This window comes from Mesoplodon bidens, assembly GCF_964165515.1.
Source record: "Mesoplodon bidens genome assembly, chromosome: 10".
Lineage (NCBI taxonomy): Eukaryota > Metazoa > Chordata > Mammalia > Artiodactyla > Ziphiidae > Mesoplodon > Mesoplodon bidens.
This window is the reverse complement of record NC_138172.1, coordinates 92,030,588-92,050,145: the sequence shown is the minus strand read 5'-3', so window position 1 is coordinate 92,050,145 and position 19,558 is coordinate 92,030,588. Positions and strand designations below refer to the sequence as shown.

Here is a 19,558-nt window from a genome sequence, read left to right as displayed (position 1 = left end):
ATTCAGCCGAGTGACAAAGCGCGGCTTCTGCCGGCTCGGGAGGAGAAAGGAGGTGGCCCCCGAAGCCACGGCTTCTCCACGCTGGTGTGAGGTCCGGCTGGGCCGCAGCATGTTTTAAAGATGGGCTGGTGCTCTGGCTTGCTGCCTCTCACGGAGCGGTCGTGCTCCCCTGGAACACAGAGGCTGGTGAGTGCAAGCTCCTGTCCCCGCCCTCCCCACCCACGGAGACCATCCCCCACGAGGGGCTCTTCCTAGAGGGACCTGCAGGATCTGGCTGACTATGGGATCCAGTTCTAGACTGTACTCTACACAAGGGACGAACCTAGCTCCAAGGCTGAAGATTCTAAGAAAAGTAATGACAGACAGCAAGACCTAAAGTTAAAGTAAAAGAAATGTTATTGCTGGGTCTACACTCTAAGTCATACCAGGGTGAGAACAAAAGTCAAACCTGAGTGCTTAAAAAGTGCTCAGACTTTAACACTGTCAAAACAAATTAAAACCAAGATAACAAAAATACTAAAGCAATTTTTTAAAAAAGAAAAAACTCACCATAGTCCCACATTTCCCTGATACCACAAATGTTTTTTGTAAATTCCACTTTTAAACCAAGACCTTTGGCAGGGACACGCTATTCTATTCTGGAACCTTTCGAAAGCAAAAATCAGGTAGTGTTCCTGTTACTGCGTTCTAAATAATAAAGGCAACGAAGCAAGGTGGGGGTGAGGGGAAGTTTGCTGCCTCTCTTCCCCCTTCTGTGGGCCGGGCCGTGCTTCTAACAGGGCAGCCCTCAGACACCCTACCCTGTATCCCTTCAGCAGAGGGGTTTGTGAAAACCTTATCCCCACACCACCCCTCGCCCCGCTCCAACGGGGACTGAAGCAAAACCTTAGGTGTGCAGGGCAGTGACGCCTGGGAATTTGTATTTTTAAGAGGCGTCTTCTCCCAACACCCCCCAGTGAGTCTATTGCACATTTAGGTTTGAGAAGCACTGTTCCAGGGGGAAGAATTAACCCCTGGACCACATTCTTCCTGGACTTCTTGGAAGAAGGACTAAAAAGCTGATGTAGGCCAGCAAAGCAGATTCTGCTTAAAATCAGTGTAAAGGAAGCTGAAGACTTTTAAACAAATGACTGTTTAGCTTGCAAGAACAGTAATAAGTAACTTTATTTTATTCTTATGTTGGGGAAAGAAGTCTTTTCTGAGTTGTAAGAGACCCCACTATTTGTTTTTTGCAGTTTATTTATGAATATGCTGTATAAATGACCACACACTGAGATTTTAAGGGCTAGTATGGAAGACTTGGGGGAAGAAGCCAGCAAACTGGGATGATAACTTCCTCAGCAAAACAGGGAGGGAGACGCAAGAGGGAAGAGATATGGGAACATATGTATATGTATAACTGATTCACTTTGTTATAAAGCAGAAACTAACACACCAGTGTAAAGCAATTATACTCCAATAAGATGTTAAAAAAAAAAAACAACCAAAAAAAAAAACCCGAGACAGACGGGCACGCTGATTATCTGCTCCTTCACTGAGCTGCTTTCTAATTCTGTCAGCTCTTTGTTTTGCTAAGACTGGCGCTCCCATACCCCTTACACAGCTATGGCTGGGGTGTGGGATCAAAACAGTGACCCTGAATGGGAAGAGATGGTGGTACTCTTGATTATAGAATTCACTATTTTCCTGAGGAATATTAGCAAAAACCCATTTTGTTCCAATACGAAAATTAAACACTGTAATAAACCCACCTGGGTAACTTCCAAAGCCCACACTTAAATTGCTCAGGGAATTCACCTATGCTTCCCAAAGCATTTTTTATCCTATGGGCACCAAATGGATGTATTTTGTCAAATCTGCAATGCGTCTCTCCCCCACCACCACCCCATGCTTTTTAACATCTCTGAAACTGCTGATATGATATAGTTTAATTGGAAGTATTTGCTTTAATGATACATAAAATAATAGCGTATCTAAAAATCAAAGAAATCACAGATGTGATGAAATATGGTAGATGCTACCAGGATACCTTGGGAGAGCCCGTAATTAAACATCTCGGGGAGTGAACACGAGATTGACTGATCCTTATCGAGGTGAACACTTAATTCAACATGAACCCATATGCTGGTCCTACATATGTCGTAACCCCACTCGGAAACTATGAAAGCAGACTTGCTCCGCCATAGCCAGCCAGCTGGGCAGCATGTGAACTTGGTCCCCAAGTGGGCCCATTGTCCCTGTCAGAAAACATCTGAATGAATCTCTCCTACTAAGTCACTGTGATGAAGGGCCTCTGGCAGTTGGGGCACAATTAGGTGCGCTCATTGATAGCACAGGACCCGAAAGACTGCCCCTGGAATTTATCACCTGGTCACTCTCTGCCGAGGAACACAGCTGGCCAGGGTCCTGTGGCCCATCTGAGACACTCTTACTGTCCACTGTATTTGGTAGGTTCCTCCTACTCGAAAGTTCTCCAGCAGAAGGATCTGTCAAACCATCAAAATCTTTCCCATCTGACACACCCATAAACTCTGTGAAAGAATGGTCCTCGAGGATGTTTGTGGTGTGTTCTATGGTCACCTCCCTGGGGCAGAATTCCCTGGCCGGCTGGCCATTTTTGCTGGAGCAGGCATCTTGTTCTGAACATGAGCTGGTCCTACAGCAGGTTTTGGAGTTTTTCTCAGGGATGCTTTGGGATGACGGGCTCCCTTTGGCTAAGGCACTGTTTTCCTTGAGTGGCACCATAGTTACCTTATCCTTTACCAAGCCTCTTTCTAGTTCTGTCAACTCTTTGTTTGAGGATGGTCTGAAGTCATGCACAAGTGATGCTCCGGGATGCTCACTGGAGTCTGCATCCTTTGTCTGAAGGGCCAGCTGATCTGAGCTGTCACTAGAAGGGACCACCATGTCAGACAGGGTGGCATTGGAGGCACTGTGGGAAAAGTAGCCACTGGTGATGCTGCTGGTAGTGGGACTGCAGGACACTTCTTTCTCCAGGACCTTTGAGTTCGTCAAATCGACTTTCGAAGAAAACCACTCTCTGTTCTCCAAGCTGGCATTGTAAACGCTGAAGTCGGCAAACTCCACAGGTACGTAAGGCTGTGAACTTATCAGCTTCCGGTTAAGAGCTTCTAGATCGTTTTCCTCCTCTTCAGAGTCCTACAGAAATGAAGCAAACGTCAGCCACGAGCTCCTTATAGCAACTGCATTGTTCAGACAGGTTGTAAACACTTTACTGTTAAAGGCATTCACCTTCACATGTTTATAGTGTTTTTTGTTTTTGTTTTCTGAGTTTGGTTAAATCTTGTCACCTGTCGTGGACAAAGGTACATTATCCTCAGAGATCTGTGAGCATGAACCCATTACCATCCAAGATGAAAAGATTTATTTCTTCTGTGCTCACTCACTAATAATTAGAAACCTTTCCTCCCCTGGTTTAAAGGAAAGGATGGAAGGAAGTGCAGTAGACTTTTAATTAGTGCCTCATGATTAGTTTTCAGTTGGAGATGTTCTCTTTTCTAATTAAATGAGTAGAGGGACAGCCAGAGGCAGAGAAGAGCTGCTGTTTCATATGTTCCTACAATCCTCACCTTGGGGAGCAAAGTGCAGATAAATACGATGATTTGCAAAACGTTTCTGAGCTATTTATGGGGAGGAAGGGCCGTAAATAAAGACACCCCAACAGCGAAAGGGAAAAGAACACAATTTCAACATCCATTCTCAGTATTACACTAAATATTGTAAGTCTGTAAAATACTGAATTAATCTGACAATTACTATTTTCTAGCATTTTTGAGAAGCATGGAAGAGGATTTGACTAGAAAGTGAGGAAGATAGTGAGAGTTAAATGAAAATCTCTTTTGTCAAATAGCTTTAGGATTCTGTTTATAAAGATTGGTAAATATGCAAGAGTGGCTGTTATCATCTTCCAATCTCTCTCCCTGAGTGAATGATTCTTTTAAATTTGGTGGAAAACAATATAAAACACATGGGCATTTTATTTTCAAATAGAAGTAAATGATATTACTATCTAGTCATTTCTAATTAACCTCATATACATCTGATAACATTGCAACTATTCCTTTTCTCTTTTAAACGTGACTTTCATTCAACAATATTCATCAAGCATCCTCTACATGCCAGTCATTGTCCTAAGAACTGGGAATACCAATGCTGAGCAAAGACAGGCACGGTCCCTACCCTTGGGGAGTTATGACTGTGGTCCTTGCTCGAAGGATAACCCTGGACACTGCTGGGTGGATGAAATTTCCATCAGTATAACAACAGAGTAACTGTAAAGACCTGGAACCAAAACATTAACGTTACTCATTTCGAGAGAGAGAAAAAGAGAGAGAAGAGGTGAGGAAGAGAGAAGGATGGGGAGGGTGAGGAAAAGCACACTCCACGGATAGAGCAGATGGGAGTTTACAAATGAACATAAATTTCATCTGCTGAATTTTATAGCAATAATTTTCTTTTCTATCTCATAAGATGCTAAATACCTAAAAAATAGCTTAACACTCTTTTTAGATTTTAAAATAGCTTGAATATAAATTATTTAAAAGCATCAGTAGTCTTAATTCCTTGTCTGTTAATCAAAGGTGACTATCAAATATCAGTGATAAAATTCCAGAAGTCAGCAAAACAAAATTTTTGGCAACACTAACCTCTCGGTCTTATCTTTAGCTGTGTTCTAATTAAATAGCACTGTTAAAAAGGGGGTGGGGTAGAGAGATCTCTCCCTAATGTTGGGAGGAAACGTTTAGTAAAGGAGCAAAAATTGGACAGAACTGCCGGAACCAGTCACCTGCGCTACATTTTCTAGATTCTCTACCTGACTTGTTTAGACTCAAAATTGGATTTCAGGTGTTTGTTTCTCTTATATTTCCTTCTAATTGAAGCTGGCAAAGAAACATAATCCCCAAGCCCAAGAGTCTCTGATGCAATTAATTATGAAAAAGTTAGCTGTTGCAAGGAAAACCAAATTTGAAGATGAGAATTTATAATTCGGGGCCTCTTTTTATGCCTGAAGTTATTTCTTCCTAACACTGAGGAAAGGTCTGTCATCCTAAAATACAACTTTGCTGAGTGAAATGTTCAAGCATGAGTTTAATGTGTAGAAATAGGTATACACTTATGAAAATCACAAAGATAAACAATTATTCCTAAAGGATTAGAATGACCTTAGTAAAACTGAAGAGTCTACAAAAATAAATAGGGATCAGTACCTAGTTATGCATTTGGGGTGGGGTTAGGGTTAAGGGAGTGACCTAAAGAGAAAGGCTAAAGGAGTGGAGACAACTAGTTCCAGAAGAAAGAAAACTGAGTAGAGATGAATCATTTTCCAACATGTAAACGGAGATGGAAAGTTTATGAAGTTATGCCTTCCAAGGAGAAAAGAAGACTTAATTGGCTTAAATTGTATTTTAAGGGAATTTGGTTAGATTTTTTTGGGGGGGATGGGGGGAGACAGTATCTCTTGGTTCTGTACATTTTATTTATTATTTAAAATTTTTTTTTCTTTTTAAAAAAAATTTATTTATTTATTTATTTATTTTTGGCTGTGTTGGGTCTTCATTGCTGCACATGGCGAGTGGGAGCTACTCTTTGTTGCGGTGCGTGGTCTTCTCATTGCGGTGGCTTCTCTTGTTGTGGAGCACGGGCTCTAGGCATGCGGGCTTCAGTAGTTGTGGCTCGCAGGCTCTAGAGCACAGGCTCAGTAGTTGTGGCACACGGGCTTAGTTGCTCCACGGCATGTGGGATCTTCCTGGACCAGGACTTGAACCCGTGTCCCCTGCACTGGCAGGTGGATTCTCAACCACTGCGCCGCCAGGGAAGCCCCATTTTATTTATTTTTTAATTGAAGTGTAGTTGATTTACAATGTTTTGTTAGTTTCTGTTGTACAGCAAAGTGATTCAGTTATATAGTATATACTCTTTTTCAGATTCTTTTCCATTATAGGTTATCCCAAGGTATTGAATATAGTTCCCTGTGCTATACAGTAGGACCTTGCTGTTTATCTATTTTATATATTAGATAAACAGTTTATACCAGAAACATTATTCATCATTTTACTTTAAAGGAGACTGAACTAAGAACCTTCCTACTGTGTCTTACGGACAAAAAGAATGAAAACTCTTCCTAAAAGTGGGACATGGAGTCAAGTTCTCAAGCTTCTCTACAGCTACAATATTCATGATTTGATTTTTGAGATTTAGTTTATGCGGCTGATATTTACCTATAGACAAAACACCTTGATTTTAAGAAGGAATCAAAACCTACATTAAAACAGTGACCTTCTGGACTTCCCTGGTGGCACAGTGGTTAACAGTCCTCCTGCCAATGCCGGGGACACGGGTTCAAGCCCTGGTCCGGGAAGATCCCACATGCTGCGGAGCAACTAAGCCCGTGAGCCACAACTGCTGAGCCTGTGCTCTAGAGCCCGCGAGCCACAACTACTGAGCCCGCATGCCACAACTACTGAAGCCCGCGCGCCTAGAGCCCGTGCTCTGCAACAAGAAAAGCCACCGTGATGAGAAGCCTGCGCTCCGCAACGAAGAGTAGCCCCCGCTCGCCACAACTAGAGAAAGCCCGTGCACAGCAGCCAAAAATAAAATAAATAAATTTAAAAAAAATTAAAAAGAACAAAAAAACAGTGACCTTCTGTGTGACTTTCACCTGATTAAAGTCATTTTCACTTCCACTCTAATCAGTTGTCCCTCAGAGAGATGGTCTGTTTTCAGAAAGACTCCATCAGCCAAGGGTCTCCAGTACTTCTGTCCGTGGTACTAAGGGGAGGGCAGCCCCTTTTTAGAAACAGCAGCAGCAGGTGATGAAACTGCACTATCTTTGGGAGCCTCTGGAGTCAGCCCAATTCTGCCGAGGGACGGGGTTTTTGTTCTGATGCTCTCATTAAGTGTGAGACCTTGGGCAAATCACTCAACAAGTCTCGTGTTTCCTCTTCTGTAAAACGAGAGACAAAAACCATATGCTGTCTATGCAAGACCCAAGAGAGGGAGAACTGAGCTTCTTTCTGCTCTTCTGTCTGCATCATGACTTAAAAAATTTAAGAGAGACTCCAAAGGCACAGTGTTGCTTTTATCTTAGTCACAGAAGACACAAAGTACATTTGTCTATCGTCCCAAATTGATGAGACAACAAAGGGAAAAAAAAAAGACTCTTTTCAGACATCTGCCCCAGAGCTACATGAGAATAAATATGTGTAGTTTTAAGCCAAAAAAAAAAAATTAAGCACAGCTATATTTACTATAGTTTATGTGAAACGACAGGCTTCTTTGGTAACTAGATGGGCTGAAAAGTAAAAGGAACAATGTTCCAATATCGCTTCTCAAAAATGATTGCAAACTCCTTTGATCAGACTGAACCATTGATTCACCCTCTAATTTTCCAAGAGTGGAAAAGGAAAGAAAGTGAATAGGGAACACAGGAATAAAGCAGTTTATATCCATTTGTAAGAAGAGAAATAAAATGAAATCTTCCAAAAGAGAGACTAGAACCTCAGATGAAGCAAGTAATATTCTTATAATCTACCAAAACATCCTGGAAAAGCTGCTATCTGCAATAAATCAAACAGTTCAATAGTTTCAGAGATGAAGAGTGTGCAGTGAGCTAGATTTCTGAGGAGAGTAGAGGCAGGTGTCTCAAGTAAGGTCGCAGCAAGAAAAATGGTTCCATCAAACCCTGCTTAGTGGGTTTCATGGTGCGTCTGATCACACAGAATCTAACTGCTGCTCAAAACTTCCTGGGTTTTTCCAAGAGAATCTGGTTCCATTCTACCCTCTGCTAGCTAAAAGTCCTGAGATGGGTTTTATTTTAAAGTAATAAAAGGAAAGTAAAGAAAATAACTATAATGCAAATTGTGAACAGGGAAACCAGCTGCTGGGCAGCCCCAGAAGGGCCATCCAGCAGTCCCTTGATAGTGTGCTCTACCAAAATGTACTGTTAAAATAGGTTAAAATTTAGTGCCCGTGCAGCATGGTGATGGGTACCACGTCAATCAACAGACAGAACCAACCAGCCAGAGAATGGAAGGGGTAATAAATTAGCCACCTGGCCTTTTTAGCCCATGCTGAAGCCTTTATTAATTAAGCAGGGGGAGGTCACGTATGTGACTGAAGAGCTAAGACTGGGAGCGATGAGGGGCAGCTGTTGGCGTGCAGGCTCTTCTCCAGCAGGGACTGGGGGGGAGGGGGACTTTGGGATAGAAGGACCGGGAGGACACAGAGACAGTGGGTGGTGGGGAGAGGGACAGAGGGGAGGGGAAAATGATGCCTTTCCTTCTTTCCTCAATGGACAGGAAGAGTGAGAAGGTCATTTCTTAAGATCCCCTAGTGCTCCAAGCATGCAGGAGCCTGGCCTGCTACATGTCCGGGTCAAGTTCTAGTCAGCTTCACACAGTGTGCGTTTGCAGCATATTCTAGAACCTAGAGGTTAAAAGACCTCATGCTGATGACCCTTTGGAATGAGTCTGACATGGTGCCGCTGGGAAAGGAAAGGGCCCACACTCTGCCCACAGAGCAGACTGCATGCAGGTGTGAACATCAAGCAGCCCGCTCCAGCTCCAAGCTGCATCCAAAGCCTAGGAAACCACAGGAGAGTGAAAGCTGAGACACAGAATGAGAGAATTCTTTCCAGGCACGAGAATATACACTTGCATTTTTAAACTGAGATATCGCTTATGATCCCAAGTGCCTGGTACATAGTGTTTTAAAAACGATTTCTCCAATTTGAAATGTGAAAACCAAGTGCTAGGGAATGAGGTGTTTCAGGTAGAGTTTCAACCTACCAGGGGTAAAATACAGGTAAGTCCTCCTGAAAGCAGGACTGACACCGAGGGAGTTGGAATCTATTTTGCCAGCAAATTAAAAGAGGCTACCTGAGAGGTACAGATGATGAGGATGGGCAGTGACAGATGGTGGAGAGGCTACAAACTACAGGATAATCTTGACAATAGCATCAGGCAAACACAAAGAGCTCTCAAACACCCACAGCTAAATGAAAGAATACTTACGCCAAGTAAGTGCAATTCCTCTAGGTAGATTAACTTCAGAATCTGGGCAATATGCACAGGCTCATTAGAAAGATTCAATATTAGTTAAAGTGATCTCTGTGTTATGCTTTTTAAAGATGAGAATCATTAAAAGTGGCTTTTTCCTTTTTCTAAGCAAATTTATACTAAGCAAAATAATAATAAGTAAATAAATAGAAGGAACACTTAGAAAAATCACAGGTCACGGCCACATCCATGCAAAATTTCATTACCGATGATCACGTTTTTAAAAAAAAAAGCCAAGACTCAATACAGATCTTAATTTCTTCTTAAGTATTTGGATGACTGTCTGTGAAAGGGCCTTACACCCACCGCCAGGCAATATGACAGAAATGGTTGCAGGACTTACAATCTTCTTCCCACGTTTGCTATCGTGTTCTACAGGCATGCTGCTGCCATTGCTTCCCGAGGGCACAATGCAGCCAGGGTTATGTGCCTGAGGTGGAGACATGCTCTGCAAAGGTTAAGACACACAGATGCATCACACACAGAAGACAACGACGGCCGACATACACGTTAAGTACGTGCACGTTAGAAAAGCAATGCAAACACTTGTATTACATGTGAGCAGTGCAGCCAACAACTGTGCAGGCTTGAGTTAAACTACTGATGAAATCTGACAAGACTACACAAATACTATGGCAAATAGCATAACCAAATTTATCAAATAAAAAAAATGCCTTTCATATTTTCAAAACACCTAGGGGACACCTCTTTCTCACTTGAAATAAATACTCTGAAAAAAGCCATAAACACAAAGAAAACAACAGCAATAACAACAAACAAAACACTCTACCCATGACCCTGTGTGCTTGAGAAAGAGATGTTTACTCCAGAACAGGAACCATGGAGTGATAACCCATACATGTCAACATGTGGCATCTGACTTTGTTAATGCACAGTGTTCCTTCTCCACAGGCATAACACGTCCATTCTGCTGTACATGGTACAGACAAGTCAAGCATTTACCTCCTGGCTTAGAAGAGGCCTTGCTTCAAGCGCCATCCTTTTCTTATGCTCTTCTTTTACAGGCATTAGGGGCTTGAAAAACTTTGGCGGCTGAGGTGAGAATGCTTTAAAAGGGCTGACTGTTAAGGCATGAGGATTCTCTGACGTACAACCTGGGGAAGACAAAAGGCATGGGTTTACGGGCACAGAGCACTTTAACCAACACACAGGAAGCGAGGCAGTGACCAAGCCAGAGGAATATCTGGCGTAACAAAGAGATCAGTATGTGAATACAGTTGACCCTTGAACATCTCAGGTTTGAACTGTGTGGGTCCACTTATATGCTGTTCATGCTATGCTTTCTGAATAAAATGCTCTCTCTGCTTTTCCTTTTTTTCAATAAATATACAGTCGGCACTCCACAGTCTTGGGTTGTTTTGGTATACGCAGGGGCTCCTGGAACCAGTCCCCCGTGGATACTCAGAGATGACTGTATTTGGCTGAGCATTAAAACGGAGGTAGGCAAAAATGCAGATATATCTACAAAGTTACAAAGAGTCATCAAAGGGCTGGACAGCAGCAAAGGAATCAGAAACCAAATTTTCTACCTTCAAGATCCAGCTTAAGCATCACTTAACAGACCAATTTCAACTCACGCTGATTTTCTTTTGGTTTTAAACTTTATTTATTTATTTATCTATCTATCTATCTATCTATCTATTTATTTATTTTATGGCTGTGTTGGGTCTTTGTTGCTGCCCGTGGGCTTTCTCTAGTTGCGGCAAGCGGGGGCTTCTCTTGTTGCAGAGCACGGGCTCTAGGCGTGTGGGCTTCAGTAGCTGTGGCACGCGGGCTCAGCAGTTGTGGCTCATGGGCTTAGCTGCTCTGCGGCATGTGGGATCTTCCCGGACCTGGGCTCGAACCCGTGTCCCCTGCACTGGCAGGCAGATTCCCAACCACTGTGCCACCAGGGAAGCCCCCATGCTGATTTTCTATCTCTCTGAATTCTCAGAGCCCTTATAATCTATACATGCATTTTGGCATTTTATCATTTCCTAACTTATTATTTTCTATGTACATGTCCACAGTTGGATTTTAAGATCTCGGCATCTGTCACTGCATATAGCAAGGACAGGCTCAATACATATTCAGTGAGTGAGCACTGTGTAAGTCTTCTTGCAGGTCACTTTCCCCTCAAGCCACCCTGCTCCATATGACTAAAGAAAGACGATTCTTCTTTCTTGCTTTTACTCATTTCTTACCTTTTTGGTCTTCTCTTTCTCCTTCTATATTTTCTCAATTCACTGGTACAATGGCACACAGTAGGTAAAATATAAGGGATAAGTAAGGTAACAGAGCCGATTTACATATCCTAAGAATGCTGCTTCCTTCAGGGCATTGGGAGATTATATATTATATTTAGGTAATAATGTTGTCATCAATCAAATTCATTTCTGGTATCAGCTTTGAAATTTCCTTAGGGACCAGAGACATGTTCTCCTAAAATATACTTTGATTCCAGCACAAAAACATGACAGAGGTGGATATTCTTTTGGTAAAGAATGAAATCTAACCATAATGTAATAAGATATGTGTGTCTCAAAATTGACTTCAAAATCAGGAAATGATACATGAAATGTGATTTGAAAATTACAAGTGTTGCACAAAAAGCCTATTATTAATTGGATGATATAATGGATACAAAGAAAAAAAAAGTGAACAGGATATGTTCTATTCAAGAAGACAGTTTTGGATCATCTAGCAAACTAGAATTTCAGCTTCCTACCATATTATATGTCATCTATAAAAAAATTTCCCTCCATGCCTTTCCTAAGAAATTATAAAGAAATAACACAGAAAAAAATCTCACCACTACCTTCTTTACTCCTTCGAGGTGAATCCCTGGGCAAAGTTCCATAACACGATACATCCTGGTAACTGGGGCTGTAGTCAGACATGTCTAACTGGTTCTCTGGCCAACCCTACAAGGTAGAAACATGGGTTAACCACAATTAAGTCCTTCTATAATGAGAAATGGGGACTTCCCTGGTGGTCTAGTGGTTAAGACTCTGCACTCCCAATGCAGGGGACACAGGTTCGACACCTGGTCAGGGAACTAAGATCCCACATGCCACGCAGTGTGCCAAAAGAGAGAGAGAGAGAGAGAGAGAGAGAGAGAGAGAGAGAGAGAGAGAAATGAAGCCTGATTTGAGGGGTTTTTTTCTATTTTTTAATGGCAGTATGTGCTCTTCATTTATTTTTATTATTAAATAGATCTAACATGTAGAAAAGTACTGAACAATATGACAAGTGCTATCAAACCCAAGGTATACCTGGAGTGAATAAATAATTTAAAGACCAAACAACAACACTTTTGAGAGTGAAACAGTTCCACTGATATTTTTCCTGGGTAGGAGGCATAAGCTTGAACTTCCCCAGGCAAACGTGGTGGTACGATTACTCTACATATACTTGACATTTAAAAGTTCCAAGCTGGCATAAGATATTGGCATAGTAAAGGGAGAAACCTCCTCCTTTATATCATATAAACTTAGTTAATCCTACTTCAACTTCTCAGGAGATGTCTATCTCCAAGGACTAGATTTTAAACTTCTTGAAGACATAATCTGTGTTTATACTTTTTGAATCATCTACTGTCCCTAGAATAGTAATTTACATACAATATATGTTAAAGAAATATTTGAATATGATAATGCTGTAAAATGTCCTTAATTTCAAGTTCCTAATTTTCCGCATTTGAAATAATTTTGATTTTGCTATGGTGGATGTAATACCTTCTTAAGTCATTTAGAGTTAGACTCATAAACACAGATATTTATTCAATTATGTGTCGTATGATCCTGATATGGAAGGTGTCATGCTAAGTAACAATGTAACACTCAAGAGTGCATAGCAATTTCACATCAAGTATTTGAACTTGGAAATGGACATGTAGAGACAATGATCTGCATCAGGTTAAGGTGGGAAGTCCAGAGATTTTAAAAACACCAATATATCCTAACTTTCCAGACTTAGATTCTACTAATAACCTGGCCATGCCCATGGGTACACACCTTATCATCATCGTCAAAGCCAGAAAGGTCTGGTCGACTAGAAGAGACCTGTAAGGGATGAATGGTTTTATCAATGTGGTTTATATATTTAACATAACTAACTAAATAAAATATCACACATACAGTTGAAGGCTGTATGACCTTCTCCTTCCCTCTTTCTTTCTAATATTTATTATTTCCTTATTTATTTGAATTTATTATAATTCTGCTCTAACATTTATCATTACCCTCTTTAAAAATATTCTGATTTTCTTTTTCTAACTTAAAATATTTTTATCCATAAATATTGCTTTATGAATCTCTAAAAGATAAGAAATTCCTACTCCCTTTTTAAAACCATAATACCATTATCACATCTTAAAAAAATTAAGTGATTCCTAAATAGCATCAGATATCCCATTAGTGGTCAAATGTCTATAAACATTATCACAGCTAATTTTGAATCAGGATCAAGAGAGTTAATTTACTGCAACTGGATGATATATCTTGTAAGTCTTTTTTAATTTATGAGCTTTCCCTTTTCTCTAGATCATTTTTTTCCTGTAACGTTTCCCACAGTCTGGATTTTGTTAAATGAATCCCTGTGGTATCATTTAACATTTTCCTCTGTCCCCTGTAAATATTAGTAGTTAGATCTACAGTCTCGACCACACTTAGGTTCAATGTTTTTTGGGGGGGTAGAATACTTCATAGGTGGTCTTTCCTTACTTTTAAAGATATATGTTTTCCTCATTATTTTTAATATAATTAATATTTTAATAACATTTATAATATAAGATCTATAAATTTCCTAACAATAGCTCTAGCTCTTTCATTTTCTCTACCATCTAGTATTCTGCAGTATAAATGGAATAATAGGAAACTCAGGGCTAAGGATTTCCCTCTAAGTACCACTTTAGCTGCATCTCTCAACTACTGATATACATACCATTTTTTATTATCATTCAGTTCTAAATACATCCTAATTTCCATTATGATCTCTTCTTTGACACCTAAATTAATTAGAAGACTTTTTTCAATTTACAACTATATGAGTCTCCTATTATCAAGTGTAAGAACTGAACTGTGGTCAGAAGAAGTCATCTGCATGAAAGTGATTACAGGGATTTGCTTTTCGGACCACTGTAAGACAGCTTTCATAAACGTTTACTGTGTTTTTCATCATTATCTGACAGTCCTTGAGAATGGGAAGGCAAATATCAGTTTTCCTTGAGAGGATCTGACTTTCTCTCTGCTGCTCCCGGAAAGAGGCTACTGTGCAGTGCTCCGCGTACTGCTCTGTCCTTTCTTCCCACGACAACGCTCCCCTCCACTGGACGTAGTTTCTGTCAACTGGATTTCCTCGATGGAATGGTTGAGGAAGGTAATCAAAATAAAGACCAGGCACTATGGAAGGGTCTCTATGGAGGAGTCTGGTGCCCTGTCACTCTGATGGGAAGCACGGTAAGATCCATCGGGGCAGCTGGAACGGGGAACGTAAACAGACTCAAGAGCAGCACTCAGCAGCTCTAGCAGCAGGATTTCCACCTGACTCGACCATCCTTAAGCCAACTACATTCTATTTACATCTCAAAAAAGTTCTTTCAAGGACATAACTTTATGGAGAGAAATTTGTAAGATTCCACTAAAAGCTCAGGCACATTACATGTAACGGCTCTCTGGTAAGCTTCGCTAGAAAAGAGGAGCAGGCCTGGCACCTTGGGGTGCCCACACTGGTGCCGAATGTTCTATCCCCACCTGTAAACCCCGACCGGAGGTCCCCTGACTTGCTGCACCCCAAACCCTGAGATGCATCATGCGGGCGGCAGCCCCTCGCGGGTGAGCTCACATTATGAACATTTGGTGTGCTGAGGCTTCGCCGCAGGTGCCGAGCTTTGGTGGAAAGCGCTTCTTTGACCGTGACTGCCTGCAAATTTGAAAAGGACATTTATTTTTCTTCCTCTGATGACAAAAGTAATATATGTTTATTGTGGAGGATTTAGAAAGTATAGAAATAAAGATCATTTCAATCCTACACTCCCTCTCTCCCCATATTTACAAAACTGTAACTGTATTGTATCCATTTTCTCGTTTTTTGCTTAATTTATCAAAAACATTCCTCATAAATAAAACCAGGAAAACCACAGAACTAAAGACATTAATGTTGTGGATTTTTATACAGGTGGGCAGAGAAAACACGGATGAAATACCACTAACTATATATCTCACTTGGAAAATTACAATCAACTTTTATGCTGCTTGTGTTTCACTCGTGCAGCAGTTTAGGTGGGACTGAAGGAAGATTCTTCTGACAAACGCCAATCTTAGTCCTCTTGTTGTTCAAAGCACACTTTCCATAACTTCGGCCACTGCCTCGATTGAATGACATCTCCTGTGCAGTTCCACTACCTAGTGGATTATTTTCACCTGAATATCCTGCTTTTGCCACAGAAGTTAATCTGGGTCCAAAAATTAGGGAGAGAATATGTGGTTAAGCACGTGGGCTTCGGAGTCAAGCTTTCTGGGTTTACGTCCAACTTTGTGCCCCTTCTTAGCTGGGTTACCTTGGGCAGGTTGGCTAACTTCTGTCAGCCTCAGTTTTCTCATTTACAAATGGGAATTAGGACAGTATTTACCTTGCAGGGTTATCTTGAAGATTAAATGAAATAATGTATCAATATTACTTAGGCGGTGTTCAATAAAAGGCAGTCATTTGAATTTGTGTTACTATTTTGTCAAAGTAACTATTTTGTCTAATGAGAGAGCTACTCAAGTTTTTCTTCTCTAATAGATTGAGAGAGAAGGTGTTTGGGAAATACATTCATCTTTGTCCATTTGGGGTGAAGGCTGGTGATCTCACCCTCTGGTCCAGATGCTGCAGTTACTTGCCTGCCGGAGCCGTTCCAGGCTCAGGATGTTCTCCACCTGCAGCACGCCTCGCGTATACTTCTCGATGTATGTCTCCCCGTCTGCTGTGCCTTCGTTCTCACTCCTCGCTGCCAGGAGAGCCAGAGTCTCCCGGTCCTCAATCTCTTCTGTTGCCTAACGAGACGAGAAGGCCATTAGAATACTTTTACCTGAACAACATCTTTCTCAAAACTGTGGTGAGACAATGACTTAAAAGTTTTGAGATTTAACGCATTCTCCAATACTCACATTTTGATATTTTTAAAAAGTAATACATACTTTACCTTTGGTATGTTGGATACTATTTCATAGGTTACACCACAGGAATAAAATATATTCTTCAGTGATATTCTCCTCTTTAAACTCTGGGTGAAACTCTGGTAGAAAAGGAAAGCTGAATTAAGCGATGTGGAAAATATAAGTTATTTAGTATTTTACAAATTGTAAAAGCATCATCGATTACTATGTTTTTGATATACACACAACACTTAGTAAAACAGAAAAAAACTGAATGGAAAAATCCTCGTCTGCAATCCTGAAGGACAATAACACCCAGCTGTTATTTAGGGATTTATTTAGACTGTTATTTAGACTGCAGAATTTGCAGCCCATCCAGGGTTTTTCTGTGGTTGCTCCTTTTTCCCCCTTGCCATCTTTCTACTTGATCTTGTCAGGGTTTAATGAATCTATCGTGGCACAGTCAGAAGTCAACTCAGAGGATCAGTTTTGCTGATAGCACCTCTGAGATGAGATCTGGGGAAGCATTAGGACAGTTTGGAGCCTGCCTTTGTCCTGGTTTTGTCACTAACCCTCTCGGATCAGGCGCTTAACCTTTTTCAAACAATAAAATGTCATAACTCCACTGTCTCCTAAGATTATGGGCCTCAAATCGGTCAAGGTGGAAAAGTCCTTTGGTGGATGACATTTACCTCTGCTATCCTCATACCCTGTTATCTTGGATAAATGAGAATCAGATTATAACCTGGTAGCGATTTGCACAGCCACTGTATTAACACCCCAAAACACTACTTTGTGATAGAGAGAAGGAAAAAACTTTGTGCTCATGTATGAAATGGCACAATCAGGCCCCGTTACTACCTGTTTGTTGTAAATATTGGCTGCAATCCGTTTTCGTAATACCAGCTCCATAGCAGCCGGGTGGCTGAGCTGGACTGTGGTCTTCACTATCAGGTAAATCCGTTCATTTTGTGGGGTGACCCTATTCAAGTGAACGGAATCATGCACCGAGGAGTCCCAGGAGGCTGTGGCTGAAACCTAGGGATGGGGGAAGGATGGGGACATGGAAAACAAGACAACTCAGGTGTAGCAGTTTTACGTTATGCACGAGAAAGAAAATAAATGCAACTCTACATTGAATCATAGACGTTTTTCCTCGCCCTTTAAAAAATATGTTTATTTATTTATTATTTATTTCGGCTGCGAGGGGTCTTAGTTGCAGCATGCGGGATCTTTAGTTGCGGCATGCGGGATCTTTAGCTGTGGCACACGGGCTTCTTAGTTGCGGCATGCATGCGGGATCTAGTTCCCCAACCAGGTATCGAACCCAGGTCCCCTGCATTGGGAGCACGGAGTCCTACCCATTGGACCACCAGGTAAGTCCCTCCTTGCCTTTTGGACAACACACACATTCTATTTTTTAAAGTTCCCAGTCCTCTTCCCCAAAGTCCAGACCACAGCAGTTTAATGGGCAGAGAGGCCTACAGGCATGTGCATTAATCTGAAGCCCTTTAAGAGATTCTTAAAGGTCAGTTACCTCCTCATCACTGTGCTTTATGATGGGCAGGTAGAAAAACTGGCTGCCATGCTCCTTGGGGAGGATGGAGTTCACGCCCGATGCATGGGGGCCCACAAGCTGCTCATTGGCACTGAGGTCATCCGCTGACCAAGTCCAGGGCACAGAAGCAAAAGTGGGGGAAACAGATTTTTTAAGCAAGCATCCAAAATTTTTAAATATGCTTTTTACAGATGAAGTTTACATGTAATGCAATTTTATTTAGTTTTTCATTCCTGCAGTTGAAACAGCAACTCCACTAACTACAACAGCTTCTATCCTTTACAGAAACAACTCCAGGAGCCAAAAAGGTGCCTTTGTGACTCTCCTATAAATGGACTGAATACATTCTTTTTTTTTTTTTTTTGCGGTACGCAGGCCTCTCACTGTTGTGGCCTCTCCCGTTGCAGAGAACAGGCTCCGGACGCGCAGGCTCAGCGGCCATGACTCACGGGCCCAGCCGCTCCGCGGCATGTAGGATCTTCCCGGACCGGGGCACGTGGGTCCCCTGCATCGGCAGGCGGACTCTCAACCACTGCGCCACTAGGGAAGCCCCTGAATATATTCTATATGTAGTCCTGGGAGCAAATATTTTTCACTACATAAACACACCTTAGAATTTTGCTGCTTTCTGTCAATTCCTCCTATAACGTAGTGTTAAGTTTGTGGTCCTACTTACATAACTTACACTAAATTAGAGATCTGAGTGGTTATCGCTTCTCGGCCTTTTGGCTAAGATCAAGTGTAGAGATTTGGGTGGTTAAATTATCAATTTAGAAACAAAGTTCTGAGCACTTGGGAGAAATGTGAAGACCATCTTTTTCCAATGTCCTACCCAGTGTAGGATTCACCCTTCACAAATCTCTGTATATAGTCATCCAGTCTTTGCTTGTATAATGGGGAACCTCCAATAATGGGGAACTCACCACTTCATGAGGCAACGGTCTATTTCTAGGCTTTAAAAAAAACTGTTCATATGAAGAGCCAAAGCCAACCTCCTGTGTCTTCCATTCATCCATTACATGTCTTCCCTCCAGAAGACAGGTTTTCAGGCTGTGCTTTGAGGATCCCAAGGGCCCTGCAGAAAGGCCTGCCAGAGCCTGCCCATCCCCAAACTCAGTAACTCTGCTTTCGTATTCCACACATGGGGTTCCATTCACAAGTTCATACTGAAAATGGATTTTACTGCTAAAACACATTGAAAACCCTTGTTCTGTATTCGCCCAGGTTCAATCTAATTTCTACAGTAAAGGACAACCCTTCATGCAGGGTTACAGATGATTGTGTTCTAGAAACAAAACAAATGGGGGTGGGGTGGGGAGTAAAGGGCACCAGTCAGAAATGCAGATTCCTGGGTACCTGCAATGCATAAAGATTCAGTTCTCTAAGGGTGATTACCTTCTCAGGTAATTTCCATGTCCGTTACTGTTTCAGAGCAATAACTGCTCTCATGCCTTTGTATGCAGTTCTCAATCTCTCAAGTGCTGTCTTTTTAAGAATAAATTTCCACATCTGTCTTCTAGTGATTCGACATGTCATGGCTTTATATACTTGGTTGGAGTAAAAATGTCACCTAAATATGGCATGTGCCTGATTAGGCAGGTGATTTAAGGGTCAAAATACTGCGGGTCTGATTAGATTACAAACCTAATTCAATGCGATACGTCTTGGAACGTCAGGTTCAAACTTACCGTTCAAATCAAGGAAGAGAACAGGTATGTGGGTTTCCATTCCAGGTGGTGGGATCCTAAATTTAATAACAATATTTAATCATAACAAAATATGTG

At 41.5% G+C, this 19,558-nt stretch overlaps 1 protein-coding gene across 1 annotated transcript in view; it reads right to left on the bottom strand.

Annotated features, from left to right (window-relative positions):
• Positions 1–1,926: 1,926 nt before the first annotated feature.
• The window catches only part of KIF13A (kinesin family member 13A), a 207,421-nt gene continuing 189,789 nt past the window's right edge, over positions 1,927–19,558 (bottom strand). Inside the window, 12 exon segments of the mRNA XM_081247019.1 lie at positions 1,927–2,360; positions 2,362–3,159; positions 9,421–9,525; positions 10,041–10,192; positions 11,896–12,001; positions 13,094–13,141; positions 14,922–14,995; positions 15,958–16,114; positions 16,264–16,356; positions 17,078–17,254; positions 17,754–17,878; positions 19,463–19,518. Of these exon segments, the coding sequence (XP_081103145.1) occupies positions 2,322–2,360; positions 2,362–3,159; positions 9,421–9,525; positions 10,041–10,192; positions 11,896–12,001; positions 13,094–13,141; positions 14,922–14,995; positions 15,958–16,114; positions 16,264–16,356; positions 17,078–17,254; positions 17,754–17,878; positions 19,463–19,518 (1,930 nt within the window). The 3' untranslated portion in view covers positions 1,927–2,321.